General features: G+C 33.2%; 1 protein-coding gene across 3 annotated transcripts in view; it reads right to left on the bottom strand.

Moving 5' to 3' along the window:
• CSMD3 (CUB and Sushi multiple domains 3) overlaps positions 1-18,332 on the bottom strand; it is an 891,194-nt gene that overhangs the window by 101,100 nt on the left and 771,762 nt on the right. For all 3 annotated transcript variants that reach the window (XM_045861257.1, XM_045861256.1, XM_045861255.1), the window contains 3 exons: positions 9,147-9,265; positions 7,764-7,833; positions 2,153-2,269 (listed from right to left, as the gene is read on the bottom strand). In XM_045861257.1, coding sequence (XP_045717213.1) covers positions 2,153-2,269; positions 7,764-7,833; positions 9,147-9,265 — 306 coding nt within the window. The remainder of the gene's footprint in view (positions 1-2,152; positions 2,270-7,763; positions 7,834-9,146; positions 9,266-18,332) is intronic.

Genomic DNA, 18,332 nt, shown 5'->3' on the forward strand with positions numbered 1-18,332 from the left:
AGTTACTCAGAAAAAACTGAGGCACAGAAATGCTAGACAAACAAGCTAGGTTTGCACAGCAACTTACAAAAGCTGAGATTTGAAGTCAGACACACGGGCCCTTGAGCCCTTGCTCTTAATAACTAAACTACACGAGGGTTCTCAAGTCAAGCTGTATTTTGTTACTCAGAAAAGGGTCGCATGGAAAAGAGTTCCATAGACAAATAAAGATGGGAAATATTGAAAATATTCTTTAAAATATTAAATATATTCCTCGACAATGAGACAAACTTCTTAGAATTTGGACATGATACCTTTTTGTGTGAGGTCCCCAGGGATGCAGATTCACTCTAAATTGTTTCCCCAAATTTTTCCCTGAGCCCCTTTTCCACAAATTATCTTGTCAATAATTTTTTTATGAGCACAAGAAAATAATTCTACAATTATTGATCTGTACTCAATTTTATTTAAAAAATTATAAAGTACTTGATTCAAATACATTAGAACCAATATCTAATTTAAGCAAAAGTCAAAGAAAACAGTGAGATTTTTTCAATGAAATCAAACCAGAAACAGTCTCTTATGTTTTCATTTCTAAAATATGTCTTTTTTATTAGGTGTGTCTAATAAAAATTAGATGTTTCTAATTTTTAGTGGACAGTTTTTCAAATCAAGGAAGCATTAGCGACAGGTAAATTGAAATAATGATACTATTGAAAATGTTTAATAATATATTTTAAAATAATTTATTTAACTCCATAAACAACATGGGGTAAGTAAAAGATAAAGAATAGCCACATTGGTGCAAATCTATTATTCATATTTGTCAGTATTCTCTTTCAATCAATGAACAAGAATGTGACTACTTCAAACTAACAGTTTACATATTGTAGCCAGAGTAATGCTCATTAAAAAGCCCCTAAGCAGTCTTTTTTTCAATGGTTTCCTGTTCTCTCAACACCTGCGTGTAATAACACTGTGTTCTGCCTTGTTGAAGTTCTTCAGTTTGTCTAGAATTTCTTTCCTATTTCCCATAAAATGACCCTTCTTGTCGGACTGACTCTTCCCCATCTTTAAAGGCACAGTTCAGGCATCAGCCCCTCAGGCAATGCTTCTCTGAATTTTTTGGACTAGGCTGGTTGTCTGCACTGTCCAGCCCTGTACTCTTGATTATACCTTAATAGCATAGTGACTATCTGTATCCTCATCGTGACTGTAACTTATTTGGGGAAAGGTACAAAATCCATTTTACTATGCATTTTATCCCCAGCACTTAGCATAGTACCTGAAATATAATATGTACTCAGTAAAGAATGATCAAAACTATGAATTTCTGTGAAGTTCTGTAAAACATTTACATATAAATTTTTATTCTGAGGCTGCATATACTTTTGGGTAACCAGGTACTTGAATTCAGTCCTCACTAAGTGAGATAGTACAGAATTTCTAAATTGCACTAAATCTACCAGGTTTCCACAAGAACTGCTCACTCATCCTAGTCTTTTGTGATTTAATAAGCAATCTAGAATATCTATTTATGCATTTATAGGTTCATGTGATATGAAGTTGCAAGTGAACATATTTGTGATGTAAAGTGAGAATAAAATTATTAAGTGCAATATATCCAAAAAACTGGGAATTATATTATTAGAATGAAAAAGTAGTATATAGAAGTAGTATTTAAATCTAACATTAGAAAATATGTACTATTTTTCAAATATAAAGTTTTATTTATTTACAATGAATATTGAATAAATTACATAGATTACTGGAAAATAATTTGGTTACAAATAAATTACTACTTGGTTACAAAATGAAGAGAGTTTCAAAAATAATTATACATTAAAAAGTTAAGCTGAATTCATCATTGCCACACACATCTAATTCTGGCTACATACATATGTATCAACTGGAAAACGTCATCAAGTTATCTATTTATCTATCTACCTATCAAATTAAAAAAATCCCTATATGTTTTTAGTTATTCAAATATTCTTGTCAAAATTATTTGGCTTAGGCAATTATCCAAATTCAATTCCACAATTTACATAAATGTACATAATCCAAAGTAAACTATAATTTTGTGAATATTTTATATTAGACATTGATATTTATTTTCAAGGATGCATTTAATGATATTGAAAACTTTTTCACATGTTTTTAATGTACATACCAAAACCTACGGGCAGCTTTATTGTCCATGTGCAATCTAAACTGCTGGGGTAGTTTCCAGGGTACCCAGGGCTGAGAATCACGCCACTGAAATCAGACATGGAGCCGCCACACTGAGCTGCAAGATAACAGAGGTCCCACGTGAGCCAGGGTGGTGGGATGCCCTACTGCAGTAAGAACAAATCAAAATCATTTCCAGACTTGTCAAGTCTCTGAATTAAAACTGAGGTAAATTTAAATATTGTCAGCTCTCATTCACCACACACTAGAAATCAAATATAATCAACTGACAATGAATTTTCTAAAATAGCACAGAAGACAAGATGTTTCCTTTCTCAGCAACATATACAAGGAAAACGAGCTTACAGCACAGCAAGGGGTAGCTCGTGTGCCATGAACGCAACCGAGTGAGGAGCACTTGTCCTTTTCCACAGTGGGCAGCTTATTCCTCATCCTTAGGTACTTCTAGTAATGATTTTGTTCATTCTAAAGATGATATAACTCAGAACAAAATCAAGCCTACAATACCCATTCTAAGTACCATGTTCAACAGGGAGCTATTTTTACAAACTTCCCTCCTTTTACTCATTTTGTAAGAAGGATAAATAAAAATAATTAAGAAAAATATTGGTTTATATCAGGAATGTGTGAGGAATTCACGTACCACACATGGGGTATGGTCTTTATCCTAAAAGAATCTAAATAAAGAATAGGGAAGTACAAAATATGTAAAAAGATACACCTAACTTGGAGAATTTAGGTATAATTTATCAATGTGCTTGCTTTAGAATCTCTGTAACACTGATTTACTATTGATAAGGTAAGTAAAAATTATAAGAACAGATGATTACCCCAAGTTTTAATTTTTGGATGATTAAACAGAACTTCTTAATATAAAAGAGTAATAGCATTTTGGAAGCTAATTCTTCTAAATGAACATTTTCATCATTTCATCATAAAAAGACTAAAAAAAACACATCTGTTAATTGTGGGTTGAAGAATTACATTTCATGACTGCACATCAAGTTTGAAAGTTACCTGTACTGAACACTGACTTATAATTTCACTCGTTTATTTCTTGTTAAGAATAGTAACAGACATACGCTCAAACTTCAGGTTATATATCAGAAAGAAAAATTCAGTAGAAATGCTATCAATGTTCTGTAGGATAGGAATAACAAGTTTGACTGCTATCTTTATGTGAACTGAATAAATTATGTATCAAGTAGATTTTATTAGGGGGATATACATAATCTAGCAGTCCATCTGCATGTAAAGCTTTTTTTCCAAACATGACTACCATTGAGATCTAAAGATACAACTGTATGCTTTTCCATCCTTCTGTGGCTCCAGAGTAGATTTTGTGCCCCATGACACTTTTTGTTAGGGACACAACCATAACATAGCACTCCAAGGTAAACTACTCTTTGATTCTTCCTTCTAATTTGTCTGTATTACCTAAAAATCTCAAGTGACTTTTCCTTTCTTCCATCAAAGTGTCTGGCAGATTATTTATTTTCCAATTCACTAGGCTGTAACCTTGTAACTTGATGATGAGACTTTTAACATTCTCTGACTTAGCCTCATGCTATCAGTTTCTCCTTATAATACAGCCATGATGCCGATTCAAACACTGTTATCAGTATAGTGCAAACTCGGTGTCCAAAAACTACAAAACACAAAATAAGATGGGTAGAAAAGAAATAAAAATGCCCTATAATTCCACTTCTCACAGCCTGTTTATATTCTTTTTTTCTCTTCCGAAAAATATGTGCATGCATGTGTGTTTATATGCATATGTACATAATGAGAATAAAATATACTGTTATTGCATATTTTTCACTATAACAGCTACTACTCAGTGTGTTCCAGGTTCAGTGATAAACACTTTAAATGCATTCTCCCCTTTAATTTGTACAGTAGGCCTGTGAGGAAGATATTATTATCCCATTTAACAGGTGAGCAAACAGCACTGCAAAGAATAATATACTACCAAACATACCTATTGTACACTAGCTAAAATTTGAATATGGACATATTGGACATCCAAATCTGTTAAGTATTCCATACAGTTTCATATCAATATATCCTGTGTAATAAAACTTAAACTTCTAGCTAAATTATATTAATATATCATTTCATTCTAGTACTTCCCTTGTGAATAAGGTACAACGGGGAATGGATGCATAGTTAATCAAAATGCAATACTTTGCCTAAAAAACTAGCAATTTAAGAATAATAATTGGTGCTACTAATATAGAAAGATGAAAATCATCATACAATACTTTGTGATATTTAACATAATAATTTTATGAGAGCAATTTAGCAATGTTTATGAAAGTCTTTAAACAATTATATACAATGGCTTAATCAATCAACTTTGGTAAAATCTTAAGTAAACAATTAGAGGTATTCATGAAGGCATGTGAAAAGGCCTTATAAATATGTATTGTGAAGACAAAGCACAATTCTAACAAAAAGAGAATAACTACACAAATCAGATTTATGCTATAAGCCACGGAGCCATTTTAAAACTCAGGCTTTTAAAAACATGTTATGGCCCTGGCTGGTGTGGCTCAGTGGATTGAGTGAACCAAGGAGTTGCTGGTTTGATTTGCTACAAAGGAGTTGCTACAGGCCACGTCCCCAGTAGGGGGCACCTGATCTTTCTCTCCCTATCTTTCTCCCTCTCTTTCCCTCTGTCTAAAAATAATTAAATACAAAATATAAAAAAAAAAACAAAATAAACAAAAACATTACAATATGGGTAATTCCTCTAAGTTAATATCATGAAGGGAAACACAACATATACACACTGTAGAATCCCAAAACTTTAATTTGTTCATCAAACAATATTTATGGGATGTTTATTTAAAATGACAGCTTTCATAGGCATTGGAAATAGAGTAATGAACAAAACCCTACACTCTCTGCTCTCATCAGCAGAATATACACGTTATTTGTTTTTTATGCTCTTTTATGTTCCCAATTTTTATACACAATTGGATACACATACATACACACTCGCACATATAACACATGCATAATTGGCATTATCTGTATATATACATTTTAAAATAGACATTATATATATTTATATTTTATAACTAGTATTATATGCATTTGTAAGTTGCTTCTGATATTAAAAGAAATACAGCCTTTAAAAACTATCATCCACTCTAAAGTCTGAATGTTGTCAACATCTTTTGCCAATTAAACACATCCTTACTCTTAAATGTTATTTTCCAGTATTCTCCACCAAGAATTGTGTACACGGTACAAAGTGTTACAGAGTGAATTGTGGCCACCCAACATTCCTATATTAAAGCCTTAACTCCCGATGTGACTCTGTTTGGAGACAGGGCCTTTAGGAAGTAATTGCAGTTAAATGAAGTCCTAAGGGCGGACCCCTAATCTAACAGTCCTGCATCCTCACAGGAACAGGCAGAGACACAAGGAGCACTTGCTCATGGACAAAAGGCCATGAGGAGATGTAGGGAGAAGACAGCGATCTACAAGCCCAGGAAAGAGGCCCTCCAAAGTAAATACTCCTGCCATCACTTTGGCCTTGAATGTCTAGTTCCTAGAAGAGTAAGAAAATTAATTTCTGTTGTTTAAGCTATCCAGTTTGTCGTATTCTGTTACGGCAGCCCAAGCAAACTAATATAATTCAGGTTTGTCATTGCATAGAGGTAGGTCATACAAGTCACACCAATTCTTCTGCCTTTGCCCTTCTTCCTCTTCAGAAAAGGCTTTCTTCTTCATCCATGTATCGTAATTACACATACCATCCAAAAGTCTCTGTCAATTATATGAGCTGACTACGTTTCCTAATGACTTCAGTCAACAACAGCTCATATTTCTGAAAGTCCATAACGTAATCAATGATTAATTTAACACTAAATTACTCTTATTTCTTCCACTCTAAATGGTAAATGGATATTTTAATGACAGGGATCCTCTCTGACATATCTTTTCATACTCTGTAGAGCTCATTATAGTAATGGTTGCATACAGATAGCAGAAAGGAGGAAGAAAGAAGAAAATTAAATGATGGAAAGAAATAATTGGAAGCAGCATTAAGTTAGGGCAAAAGTTTGCCCTTTTGGTATATGAGGTCTGTCCAGAGAGAGACCAACAATTGTTAATATAATGAAAACAGTTTGTGCAACTCCATGTAACCTGGCAGGCAAGGAGAATGGACAGGAATGCACATGCATGAACAATGATGACGTCACTGTACTAGTCAGTGGGGGCAGCAGATGCCACTGAGTGAGCATGTGTACCGTGTGGCTCATTCAAAATGACTGAGCCAGTAGAGCAACAAATATGCATCAAATTTTGGGTTAAACTTGAGCATTGCCCTGCAGACATTATTCACAGATGATTCAAAGGGTTTTTGGGAATGACGGAATGGAAGTTTCCTGGTTCTCCACACTAGAAAAATGTGTGGCAAAGTCACAGCAAGATCAAGACTATATTAACTGTTTTTTGATTGAGAAGGTGCTGTCCATCACAAATACATCCCCTAGACCATACAACTAATAAGGAGTATTACCTCAATGTTTTTCATCGGTTGAGAGATGAAATAAGGTAAAAATTGCTGCAACTATGGGCAACTGTGATTGACAGCTTTGTCATGGCAACTTGCCCACTCATGCATCATCACATCTAGATGCAGAGGTTTTTGGAAAAACATCACATCACCCAGGTGACTCAGCCCTGCTACAGCCCAGATTTGGTACCCTGAAACTGCCTTTTCCCAAAACTAAAATCACCTTTGAAAGGGAAGAGATTTCAGATCATTGAGAATGAGGAAAATACAGCAAAAGGGCAGCTGATGGCTGTTCCAACAAAGGAATTTTCACTATTTTGAACAGTGGGAGAGATGCTGGGAGAACTGTGTGAGGTCCCAAAGTGCCTACTTTGAAGGGGACTGAGGTGCCATTCTCCTATGTGTAGTGCTTCTTGTCATCTCGTATCTTCTTGGAGGCTTTCTCGATTGCCTGTCACCACTGAAGATATCCCATGGAGTGTCATGCTGCCTTTGGTAGACTCCAGATTCCTTGTCTATTCTGCTCAGTAGTAAGCAATAGGATATTTACTATTTTCCTGATTCCTGGGTACTTCTATCATATCATGCTATAAAAAATTCTCTGGGGATGCCCATGCTGGTGTGGCCTAGTGGATTCAGCACCGGCCTGTGAATTACAGCATCACTGGTTTGATTCCCAGTCAGAACACATGCTTGGGTTGTGGGCCAGGTCTCCAGTTGGGGGTACATGATAGGAAACCACACACATGTTTCTTTCCGTCTCTTTCTCCCTCCTTTTCTCTAACAGTTAATTAATTAAATTAAAAAGCACTCTGGGAAATCAAAAAACCTAATATTTTTTCTCAATTTTCTACAGTTTTAAGTTATCCATTGATATAGAATTGGGGTTAAAAATGTAAAAGTTTAAAACAAAAAAAAGATATATAACATTTATATCAAAGTATCATTTCCATAAAACCTAACAGAAGGCAAACTATATATTTAAACAATATCATATACAGAGTGTAATGTTAAAATTTGATAAAGCTTCTAAATGATTTATAGTTCTTTAACTTACCCAAACAAATCGGGATTGGGTAATTCCATCTTCTTACAGGTCCAGGCATACATGTTATGTGAGAATGACCCTATATAGACACGACAGTGCAGGTTAGTACACCTTTTACAAGTTAAACAAAGCATAGTGAATGATTATTATGAAAACAAGCTGAAATATATATTGTCATCTTTATATTTTTTAACTTACTATAAATCTTAGTATTAGTTAGAATAAGAAAGGTAATTATATATACTTGTGACAAAATGTAAAAAAAATAAAGTTGAGATAGAAAAATTAAGACTCCATATCATATTAGAATTGCATTTTAGGTCCTAGCCAGGCAGTTCAGTTGGTTAAAGTGTCTTTCCTATATGGTAAGGTCCCAGGTCTAATCTCCAGTCAGGGCACATATAAGGAGCAACCCAGGAATTCATAAATAAGTGGAACAACAAATTGATGTTTCACTGTCTTTCCCCCGCTCCTTCCTATGTCTCTCTAAAAAAAAAATCAATCAGGAAATACTTTTTTACAAACTATATTTTAACATTTTTAATCAAAACATTCTAGTAAGATATTGCAATGATTACAGAAGTGAAAGGGCCATATGTGGTGGTTTATAATAAATTGCTACAATATTCAAGGTGAGATAGGTTAAATAATTATGAAATCCTTTCATAAAATATTAAAACAAGTCAGTTAAGGTATATTAAATTTTAAGTTGATATAGAAAGTCCAGAAATATCTGATTGCCCTTCTGGAACTAATCATTTGAAACACAACTATAAAGACTATAAATTATTAATCTTTAATTTAGCTTCCTCTGAGAAATTTACTTACTTAACATGTGAAATAGTTTGTGCATCAATTTTTTCCTTAATTTTATAATATGTCTAAACTTCAGAGAGATTTCTTACGATACCATAATTTTGAGACCCTTAAAACACCTACAACACATGGTCAATATAAATATAAGAAGTATGAATACACATTGCAAATCCACTTCCTTAGCAAAGTATATGTATGGTTAATTTTCACTAATTTGAAGAACTTATTATCATGGAAATTTAGTTTAATGCTTTACATAGTAATTCATTTTTATTTTCAAATTCTAAAGAACCAGGAGTTCAGTTGTCACACCCCATGTGAATAGAGAAAAGTGAAGAATCAATTTTGCTTCAAAAATCACTTTAAATTACTTGCAATCAACACAAATTTAGTTCATTCCAGCAATTTCTCTCATACACATATTTTAATGAAAAATTAAATGTCATTTAACTTCAGGCTAAATTAGGAGGACCAATATCCACATTGTTTTAAAACTTGAGGATTACTATCATTGGTTTGTTGAAATATTCTGAAAGGGCAATGAAAATCAAAACTGTGATCTTAAAATAAACTCACCTGAAGAGAGTAGCCTTGGTCACACTGAAAGGACACTACATCACCAACCATATATCTGTCTCCAATTTTAATTCCACTGCTGGGAGTTTGTGGTTCAGGACAGGAGTCCAAACCGATTGCTAGGAATATGTAATGAAAATATAAGTAACCTTCAAATAATGAATGCTTAAATCATGCCTGTTAAATTAGCAAAACTGAATATCTGGGTCATTAAAACCAGATGTTGCATTGAGACATTAAGAATATTCTGTGAACAAGATTTAACTGTAGATGTTAAGAGCAATGTGCTTTGGAACTCCCCCATAAATTTTTTAATTTTCATGGTACTAACTATTAAATAGCTCTGTGATTATAATTAAATTATCTTTTAACTCCCAGCCTATGTGTCTTCTACTGTAAGACAAAAACAAAAATCCTTGAAAATTAAATCCATAAATAAAAGTAATAATGTATTGTGAGAATAAAGTATTCATAAAATTTTCTTATTAAAATGACTAAAAATTATTTGTTACTTCATCCATATCACCTGATTTCTTCTTCCTTCACAAAGAGTGGGGTTTTAATGAGGTATAGTTTAATATATTTATTACATGTAAAATTTTAAAAATGTAATTATAAGTAAGATTTGTTTTCCCAACAAACTATAATCAGAAAGGAGAGAAACAAGTATCTCACTGAGACCTAAAAGTGTTGTGTAATACATGAAATCAGTTATTTCTGAGAAGATAATGATATAATTCAAAAACACTTTCATTATTTTATAGTAAAAAATTTATTTTTAACACTAAAGAATAAGAGTATATAACATGTAAAAGATTTTCTTAAATAATTCATTTAAGACTTAAAAATTTGTTTAATGTTTTTGGCCAAAATATTTTTAAAACATTGTTTATATTATATACTATTAAAATCTTTTTATCTTCAATAAAAGCAATCTTTATTATATTTTTATTCACATTTTAAGCAATCATCACTCCAAAATTATATATATATATTCATTTCATTAAAATGCATTTAAACAAAATTCTAAAGCATGACAGTGTTTCATATATTAGTTCACTTCTCAACCACATGATTTCCCACTGATAGATTCTCTCACAGCACCAACTTCTACATTTCCTCTGTGGCACTGAACATAAAATAATAGTGAATAAATAATTATGTGATTTATTTTCAAGACTGATCTTCTCTCTCAGAACAGAAGCTCCATGAGGGCAGCTCAAAGCACAGCATCATATTAAAGAAGCATTCAGTAACCACTGGGTGTATGGATGAATATATACTATAAAAAAGAAAGTAATTCTTACTGTAACTACTTTTTAATAAACGCAAATTTCTATGTCTGCAAATGGAATATACTTTCCCTATTTAATACTACAATGAATGGTCAGAGTAGCTGAAAGTCATGCCTAATTAGGCAGCATTTAAGGATAGGAAATAGCAGAATGGCAGTAACTTGATAGAGTTATGATTAGATCAGGAAATAAGACAGAAAGAGGAGGAGCTAATTGTTCATTTGGAACTGCATTTGAGGAAGTCCTGAAAGTCTGTGGAATGGAATCCCAGTGCCCAGTACCTCAATTAGCTAGGTCTCTAAACATATATAATGTTCTATTTTTCTTCCTTCCTCCCTCCCTCCCTCCCTCTCTCTCTTTCTTTCTCTTTCTTTCTTTCTTTCTTTCTTTCTTTCTTTCTTTCTTTCTTTCTTTCTTTCTTTCTTTCTTTTCTTTCTTCTTTTAGTAATCTTGAATTTATAGACCTAGAAAAGATGTTACCATTAAATTGTGACCTACTTTTAAAATTTTAAGGGATAAACTCTCACTTCCCCAACTATATTGTGAGATCCAAGAAGACACAAAAACTTGGAATTATTTTAATCTCATTTAATACATATTATTGGGCCTTACACATTACATGCATCTGATTTCATAGAGCCCTTTTCAGGAATTACTGAATACAAGGAAAAAATAAGTTATGATATAGACATGTGTCTTGTCGATATGATTTTACCTTCCTCTGGTTTCTTGGGGCTCCTGAACAGGGCATTTATTACCCTTCCCCATTAAGGTCATTCTCACAGTCATTCTTATAAAATAATAAACTTACATTTTTTTTTAAAGAAAAATTTGGCCTGAGAAGAGCAGGCCAAATTTTGTTTGGCCTGAGAAGAGCAGGCCAAATTTTGTACATGTTTATTTCTTTCCCTTTCCATCAAGGTCTCCATTCAACAACATATACCTGGAAAACTACTGATAACCAGATGTGTCGATTTTCTCCTCTGGGAGGAGGATAAATAAAACTGAGCCAGTGATGCCATAGATATTGTGAGCCTCACTTTTATGCAAGGTTATTGCATAATACAGAATAAAATAGTTATGGGAGGGTTTTACATTTATAAACTGATATGAACTCTTACGAACTATGTAATAGCAATGTTGTAACTTAAATATTCTGATATGTATATAATCAGAGAAAAATGACCAAAAGGATATATGACAAATGTTAGCAATGATTATTCTTGACTATGAAATTTTTGTGACTTGTATTTTTCTGCATTTCTGAAATTTCTATGATGAACATAAATTATTTTTGTAAGTAATAAAATATCTTATCTATTGGATAAATTAGTACTAGCTGAGAATTTGCGGGTGTGAGAACATACTTCCTTCTATTTGTCTAAAAACAATTGAGTTGGACCAGCTAACCTGTTGAATAAGAATATTTCAGGGAAGAAATTAAGATGATGAGTTGATTAGAGATGCAAGACAAGTCATATAATGGCCTCTCATTTTTTTTTGCATCTTTTTTTATGTGTACTAGAGGAAATAAAATTGAAATACTTGACAATAGTGCAGTTCATATTTTATAAACACATTTTACTTACACAAACCTCTGAATATTAAAAGTAATTTTAAACTATTTCATTTAAGAATTATTTTTCATTTCTTCTGAAGTGAACAAACCAATAAGTTATTATTTATAGGAATGAACAAAGAAAAAGAAGTTTTGTAAAAATGTTGCAAAAGATTCATTCATGCTTAACCATGGTAATCAAAATATTCTCATTTTCAGCTTCGTGAGTGTAAATTTTATAAAATTAGGCCCTTTGCAATCACAGATGCTCTTTGACTGAATTTTTCTTTAATGAGAATTGGGTCAATTAATGTGCTGTTGTAGCTGAAAACAAACAGAAACAAAGCCAGGGACAAATCCCTATCAGAAGCTGCAGAGTTAAGTTTGGTGTCAAATTACTGTAGGCAATTACATTGACTGAAACATCATAACCTCAGTTCATCATTCTAATATTTATTTATAGCTACATATAATTCTCTCCAATTCTGTTTAGAAAAGAATCAATCTGGAGTAGAAAATATTGTTAATCATATGATTTATATCAGATAATTCTGATTATATAATTACATGTATATTATTTCCTAGTATTTAATAATGATTTAAAGGAAGCTTTAATGCATTGAGAGAGGGAGACAGGACGAAGAAAGTGTATTACTGCTAAGACTCTCAGTAACATTGTTCTGTAAAAGGAAACACTCCTTCATAAATTTTACTTGACAACCCATGTATTGAAGATGAAGATGAAAAAAACATGGGGTTTGCATTTATGTGAGAAAGAAAGAGAAATTGAATCATGTCTCTGTGCAGGAGGTGGTATTCACTGAGAGTGAAGATCTTGCTTTTTAAATATATTGCATGTCTTCGTTTAAAATTTCTCTAAACAATGGGTACAAAAGAAATAACTATTATTTCTATGTTTATGGTACCTTTGAGGGTATTTTAATGTACTAGAATTATCATTTGGCATTTCACACTTATCATTTTGAGGTAACAGGTTGAGAATCACATAGAAGTCGGTGGTGACCAAAGTATGAATTCAATATGTGTTGGTCTAGTGCAGGGGTGTGAAACTCATTTTTACTGGGGGCCATATCAGCCTTGAGGTTGTCTTCCAAGGGCCGAAATAATTTTAGGACTGTATAAATGTAACTACTCTTTAACTGTTAAGGAGTTGAAATTACATTCAACCCTTTGAAGGCAACTGCAAGGCTGGTATGGCCCCCAGTGAAAATGAGTTTTTGACACCCCTGGTCTAGTGTGAAAATGAAGAAAACTACAATAGTAAGCAGGCAGGCTTTTTTTCTGGTAAAATATACCTTTGGAATTCATAAATCAACTAAACAAATACCTATTTGGTAACAAGTAACTTGGCTGTTTGTGGATAAGTCTTTTTAGAAGGAACAATTCTGACATTTATTAATCTCCTATGGGCACTGGTGATTTAGGAACATGTGGCACAGGCTTCATTCATATTTACCTTGATACTTAACATTTTCTTTATTTATGTTTACCTTAGTTAACATTTAATTTAGCACTACTGTGGATAACTAGTTGGATATCCAATAATAGGTAGCACTTAAGAAATTTTAGCCTACAGAATAATGCTAAATTAAATGATAAAATGTTTGATGGAATCTGACATGAAGGTACCATTCATTCCGGTAAATAAGCAATTACATAAGCAATTATTGAGCACCTATTGTATATTTGTATCACGCTAGATGCTGGATATGCTAAGATCGATTAGCAATATAACCAGGTTCTGATCTAAAGGAACCCATTTTGGGCCAGGAGAGAGGTTAGTTTAAAAGATGATTACAGTATAGTAGAATAATCACTCTAAATGAAGGTTTTTCTTTGTTTGACTAATTATTTAATAAGGGATAACTTAACAGAGCACTAAAAACTTTTATGTTGTACTGATTTATGACAATAAGGGAGAAGGTAAGTGCGATATACTTTCAAACAAAAATAGCATGGAATTCTGAGTGATTTTTCTTTCCTTTATGTAAAAGAGAAGTGTTTTTCCTGAAAACATAATGTAGAATTAGGGGAGAGGCAGCAAGAAATGAAGCTGAAAAGGAAGGCAGGGTATAGATTGTAAACAGTCTTTTAATCTTAGCCAATATAGGGAGTTGCATTTTCCTTCTGCAGGTAATGGAGGGAAAATTTGGGATTTACAGCCAAATTAACAATGTATTCATTATGGTAATTTAGCTATACAGAAACACTTTTCTTTAACGTGGCTCTTTCTCCTTTCTGCACATCCATTCCACTCCCTTCCTTAACTCATAAGCCCTCAGGACATGAGGTTCTGGTCAGCATCAAACTGTTTTAGGAACAAAGCCTCAGGTCTGTTGATCACAGAAAAAGAGTATCCTTCAATCTAAAGATAACATTGAGACTTCAGTTGTGTTTCAACCCCAGGCGGAAGAAAGCAGAATGACCCTAGGAACCACACCCTCATGAAACCAGACAGAACAGAACAATGCCATAGCAGACATCAGGACCTGACACAAGGACCCTACTCGGGCCCCAGCCAATCAGGAGAGCCCACCACCCAGCTCATCCCCAGGAAGCCAGGGGAGCCAGGTCTCTGAGCACAAGCTCACCTGCGACTGTGGTACCACTTCCTTCAAAAGAAATGTTTACTTCCTTGGCAGCAAACTTCTGTTTGCTTTTGATTTGTCTTCACTGTGCCCAGGCAATGCATGCCTTCAATCTGGTAACACTAAGTCCTGCCTTTGGCTTCCTCAGAGACTGCACCCTGAGACCTCTAACCACCCCTACATTCCCAAACAAAACTACTGCCTGTATTTTCCCCTTTTAAAATATATACCTGTTATAAATTCAAACCCCAAAACTGTTCATTGATTTATATATATTCTACTTTACCTCTAGGAATTTCCATTATTTCCAAATGTGTGTCAAAAAATTTAAGGAAATGTGAAGAAACTTACATATGCATAAAACAATCAAATAGTTATTTCAAAATTATCAATGATGAACCTTTACCAGAATCACAGGGGCTGAGAGACTAGAAATTACAAATTCACTTCATGAAAGCCTACTAACAATTGATATATTTAATGGCATTCCATGTACAAGGGACATTTTCCCTACAACAAATAGATTTATGCAAGACATGTAGTTATAACCAGCATCACATGTATTTAAAGACAAAAAAACATATGAATTGTCATTTTAAAAATTGATTCCCACCACCTCATAGATTAGGGGACAGAGAAATTTTATACTTTACATTAAAAAATATTGGAAATAACATATTAACTCAGAGCAGCTACATCTATTCACATAACTACCAAATCAGTACACTTTCTCAACAAAAAGAATGATGTAGCTTCATGTCAACTTTTGATAACTCAAGTTAGAACAAAGCAAAAATACTAAGCAGACTATTAACTAATGTTTCAGCTTCCTTTTATTGAGCAGAGAGAAATGCATCCTCTCAACTCTGGAACTACGGTATATATGCCTTATGTTTTCCTGTGCCTCCCAAGGCATGTGAAGAATAGATTGGGCAGAAGAAACATCAGATTTGTTTCATATTATTAATAATAATAATCAGGTATTCCCAAGTTAAAATGTTATGATCTCAAATTCAAATGAGCATTATAGATAAAAATCAGTCTCTTCACTAGCACTTACTTTTTAAGCAAATAAAAAGCAAAGCATATCTATCTAGTAACTATGCCATCAAATAATCTAGTTTTTTGTATTTTTTTTTCCTGAAAACCTTACTTTCTGGAAGGAATCTCAGCCAAATTTCCTTTCCTACGACAGGACACATGCCATGTTTCCTGAAACCTTTACTATTTAAAATACTCCTTTAGGAATATAGTGTTTACTTTCTTGGTTTTAAAAAACCACATGAAATCTATCCTTTTTATAGCAAACCTTAATGTCTTCTGCATCTGTTGCTGGTATTCAGAGTGTGATTATGAGACTGTTATTTGCCCGTTGTGATTCCTTCCTTATGTTACCCCATGGGCAGAACTTTTATCTTAGAGACTGTCACAAATGAAATACCAAAGATGTGCAGTGAAATAGGTATTCTCCATGGAGAAAAGTAAATATAACTGTTGTATTTAAAATGCACACAATTATTTTGTCCAGAACACAACTGCTTAAGCATGACACTTTTACTTAGCATGACAGCAAGGGATTAACTTTTGTTTCCTTTTAGCCTTTTTTATAGTCATTAAAATATACAATTTTCTCTGGTAGAGGCTATTGTGTTCTCATATCTCAGCCAGTGACTTCAGGGCTGTCTCCATATATAAAGTTCTTTAAAAGTTTATGTCTACTTAACATAACCTGCCTCCATCAGTGAACAGATTCTTGCATTAGAACAAAATTGATGTTTGTCCACTAAGGGAAATTACTATTTGAAACTTGACAGAAATGATGATTTCCTTTCTAAAAATTAGATGGAGTATTTTCAAAAAAGCCACTAGGCTTGGGCGTCGTCTCTGGAGTTCCTTGAAACAGTGTTCTCTGGGGCACTGAGTGATGCTTTTGCATTCGCCCCGCTGGACACTCCACCCAAACCACAGCTGCTCTAACACATTGTTGGTCCCACCAAATTCACTGCGGGTACCTGCTTTTCACTCTGTTATTGACAAAGCAGCCAAAAGTGCTGCCATAGCTGGTTTCATAAATTTGACCTTAGAGACTAGAGCAGAAGTTAGTTATGTTAATTTGTAAAGCTGTGTTTCAAATTTCCTTGTTTAACCTCCCCCCATTCCCTTTCACTTATAATTTTGCAATTATTATGTTAATATCAATGCTAATTAGACAATGGATTTGAAAATATGAAGAATAGTCCCAAACCCTTCTAATTACTTTAAAGAATATTAGGTATCCTCTGGCACTGGTTTCATTAAATCTACCATTTTTTCTTTCTTCTCCGCTCTTTCTCTGTCCCTCTTATTTGCCCCTCTTTCTCCGGGCTCTGTAACTCTATTTTTCAGCTATCTCTCTACACTTCTTCAGTTTTTGTTTATAGTTCCTATTTTAGTTTAAATTCACTCACTTTGTTAAAAACAGCACATACAGCTGGAGTATTTTTATGTGACAATATTACTAAGTTGTAACTATTTAATTGCCCCCTCCGGAAAGGTCTTTTTATACCTCGAGAATATTTTCACTTCTTTGTTTCAATTTGATAAACATTCGTGTCTTAATATAATTCCACAGAATTTTTGTAACACTGGTATTTTTAAATTATATTTACTTTAATCCAGAAAGTTTTTCAGAATTTCATTATAATTAAAAGGAAACAGAAAATATTTCAATGTCTTAGTTTTGGGCCCTCAATACAATGTTTTAAAAATCTGGTGATCATCTTATCATCGTCTGATAATATTCCACATTCTGGTTTCTGAAAAATACAATTAATATTCTCGTGTCATCTAAATAAGGTGTTTAGTTTTCTGTTCATTTTCCTCTTGGGTGGAGGATCCATACATCTAATGATTCTTAGGAAGTATCTGGGGATCAGTTTAAATACAAAGCATGATTTTGTGAACATGTACTTGAGTTTATGTGAATTAAAAGCTAACGAATTAAATGCCATTCACTGTGAGTAGCCTTCAGACCACTAGGAGTGTTGTTGGTCTTATTTAAAGCATCTGCACACAAATACATCAATACACCATTCGTTCCTATGCTTATTCATTAGCAACAGGGAGTTCTTTCCCGCATTTCTTGAGTTTAAAACAGATAAGTAATTTAGGAAGTAACAGCATTCCTTCTTCACTGCTCATTTTGTAGAAATAACTGTTATTTTATAGTTGGATAAATAATCACAAACATAGACAGAAATCCACATTTGACATAATCAGGTTAACCTTGATTAGGACAGAGATGTATCTCATTCATAGCCCACTCCCCCTACAGTTCTAATCAGAGTTCCCTTGACATGGTTAGGTGCTTGACTTCTTAAATTAAAAATCATGATTAAAGATGCTTAAATTATATTTAGAGTGCACCTTTTCTGCCAAAAGATTGTAGTTTTTAAGACCAAAAATTGCAAAATTTAAATCCAAAAGTCATTTCTTTTCCTTAAGAGTAAACCCTCAGTTCTTCATCTAAAAGACAAGCTACTATGTATACTAACACCTAATATTTGATAACCAGGATATGGCTCAATTTTCTGCATTTATTGAACATAATTAACAGTTTCTAGCCAAAAGAACAGTTTGAAAAATACTATAGATCATTGGATAACATATCTCATTAAATTTTAATGTTCTTATATTATCTACCATATACCAATAAAGGACCTTCCTGGCATTTAAGAAAACATTT

The sequence above is a fragment of the Phyllostomus hastatus genome, unplaced genomic scaffold (assembly GCF_019186645.2).
Source record: "Phyllostomus hastatus isolate PE091 unplaced genomic scaffold, TTU_PhHast_1.1 phas_scaffold_21, whole genome shotgun sequence".
NCBI lineage: Eukaryota > Metazoa > Chordata > Mammalia > Chiroptera > Phyllostomidae > Phyllostomus > Phyllostomus hastatus.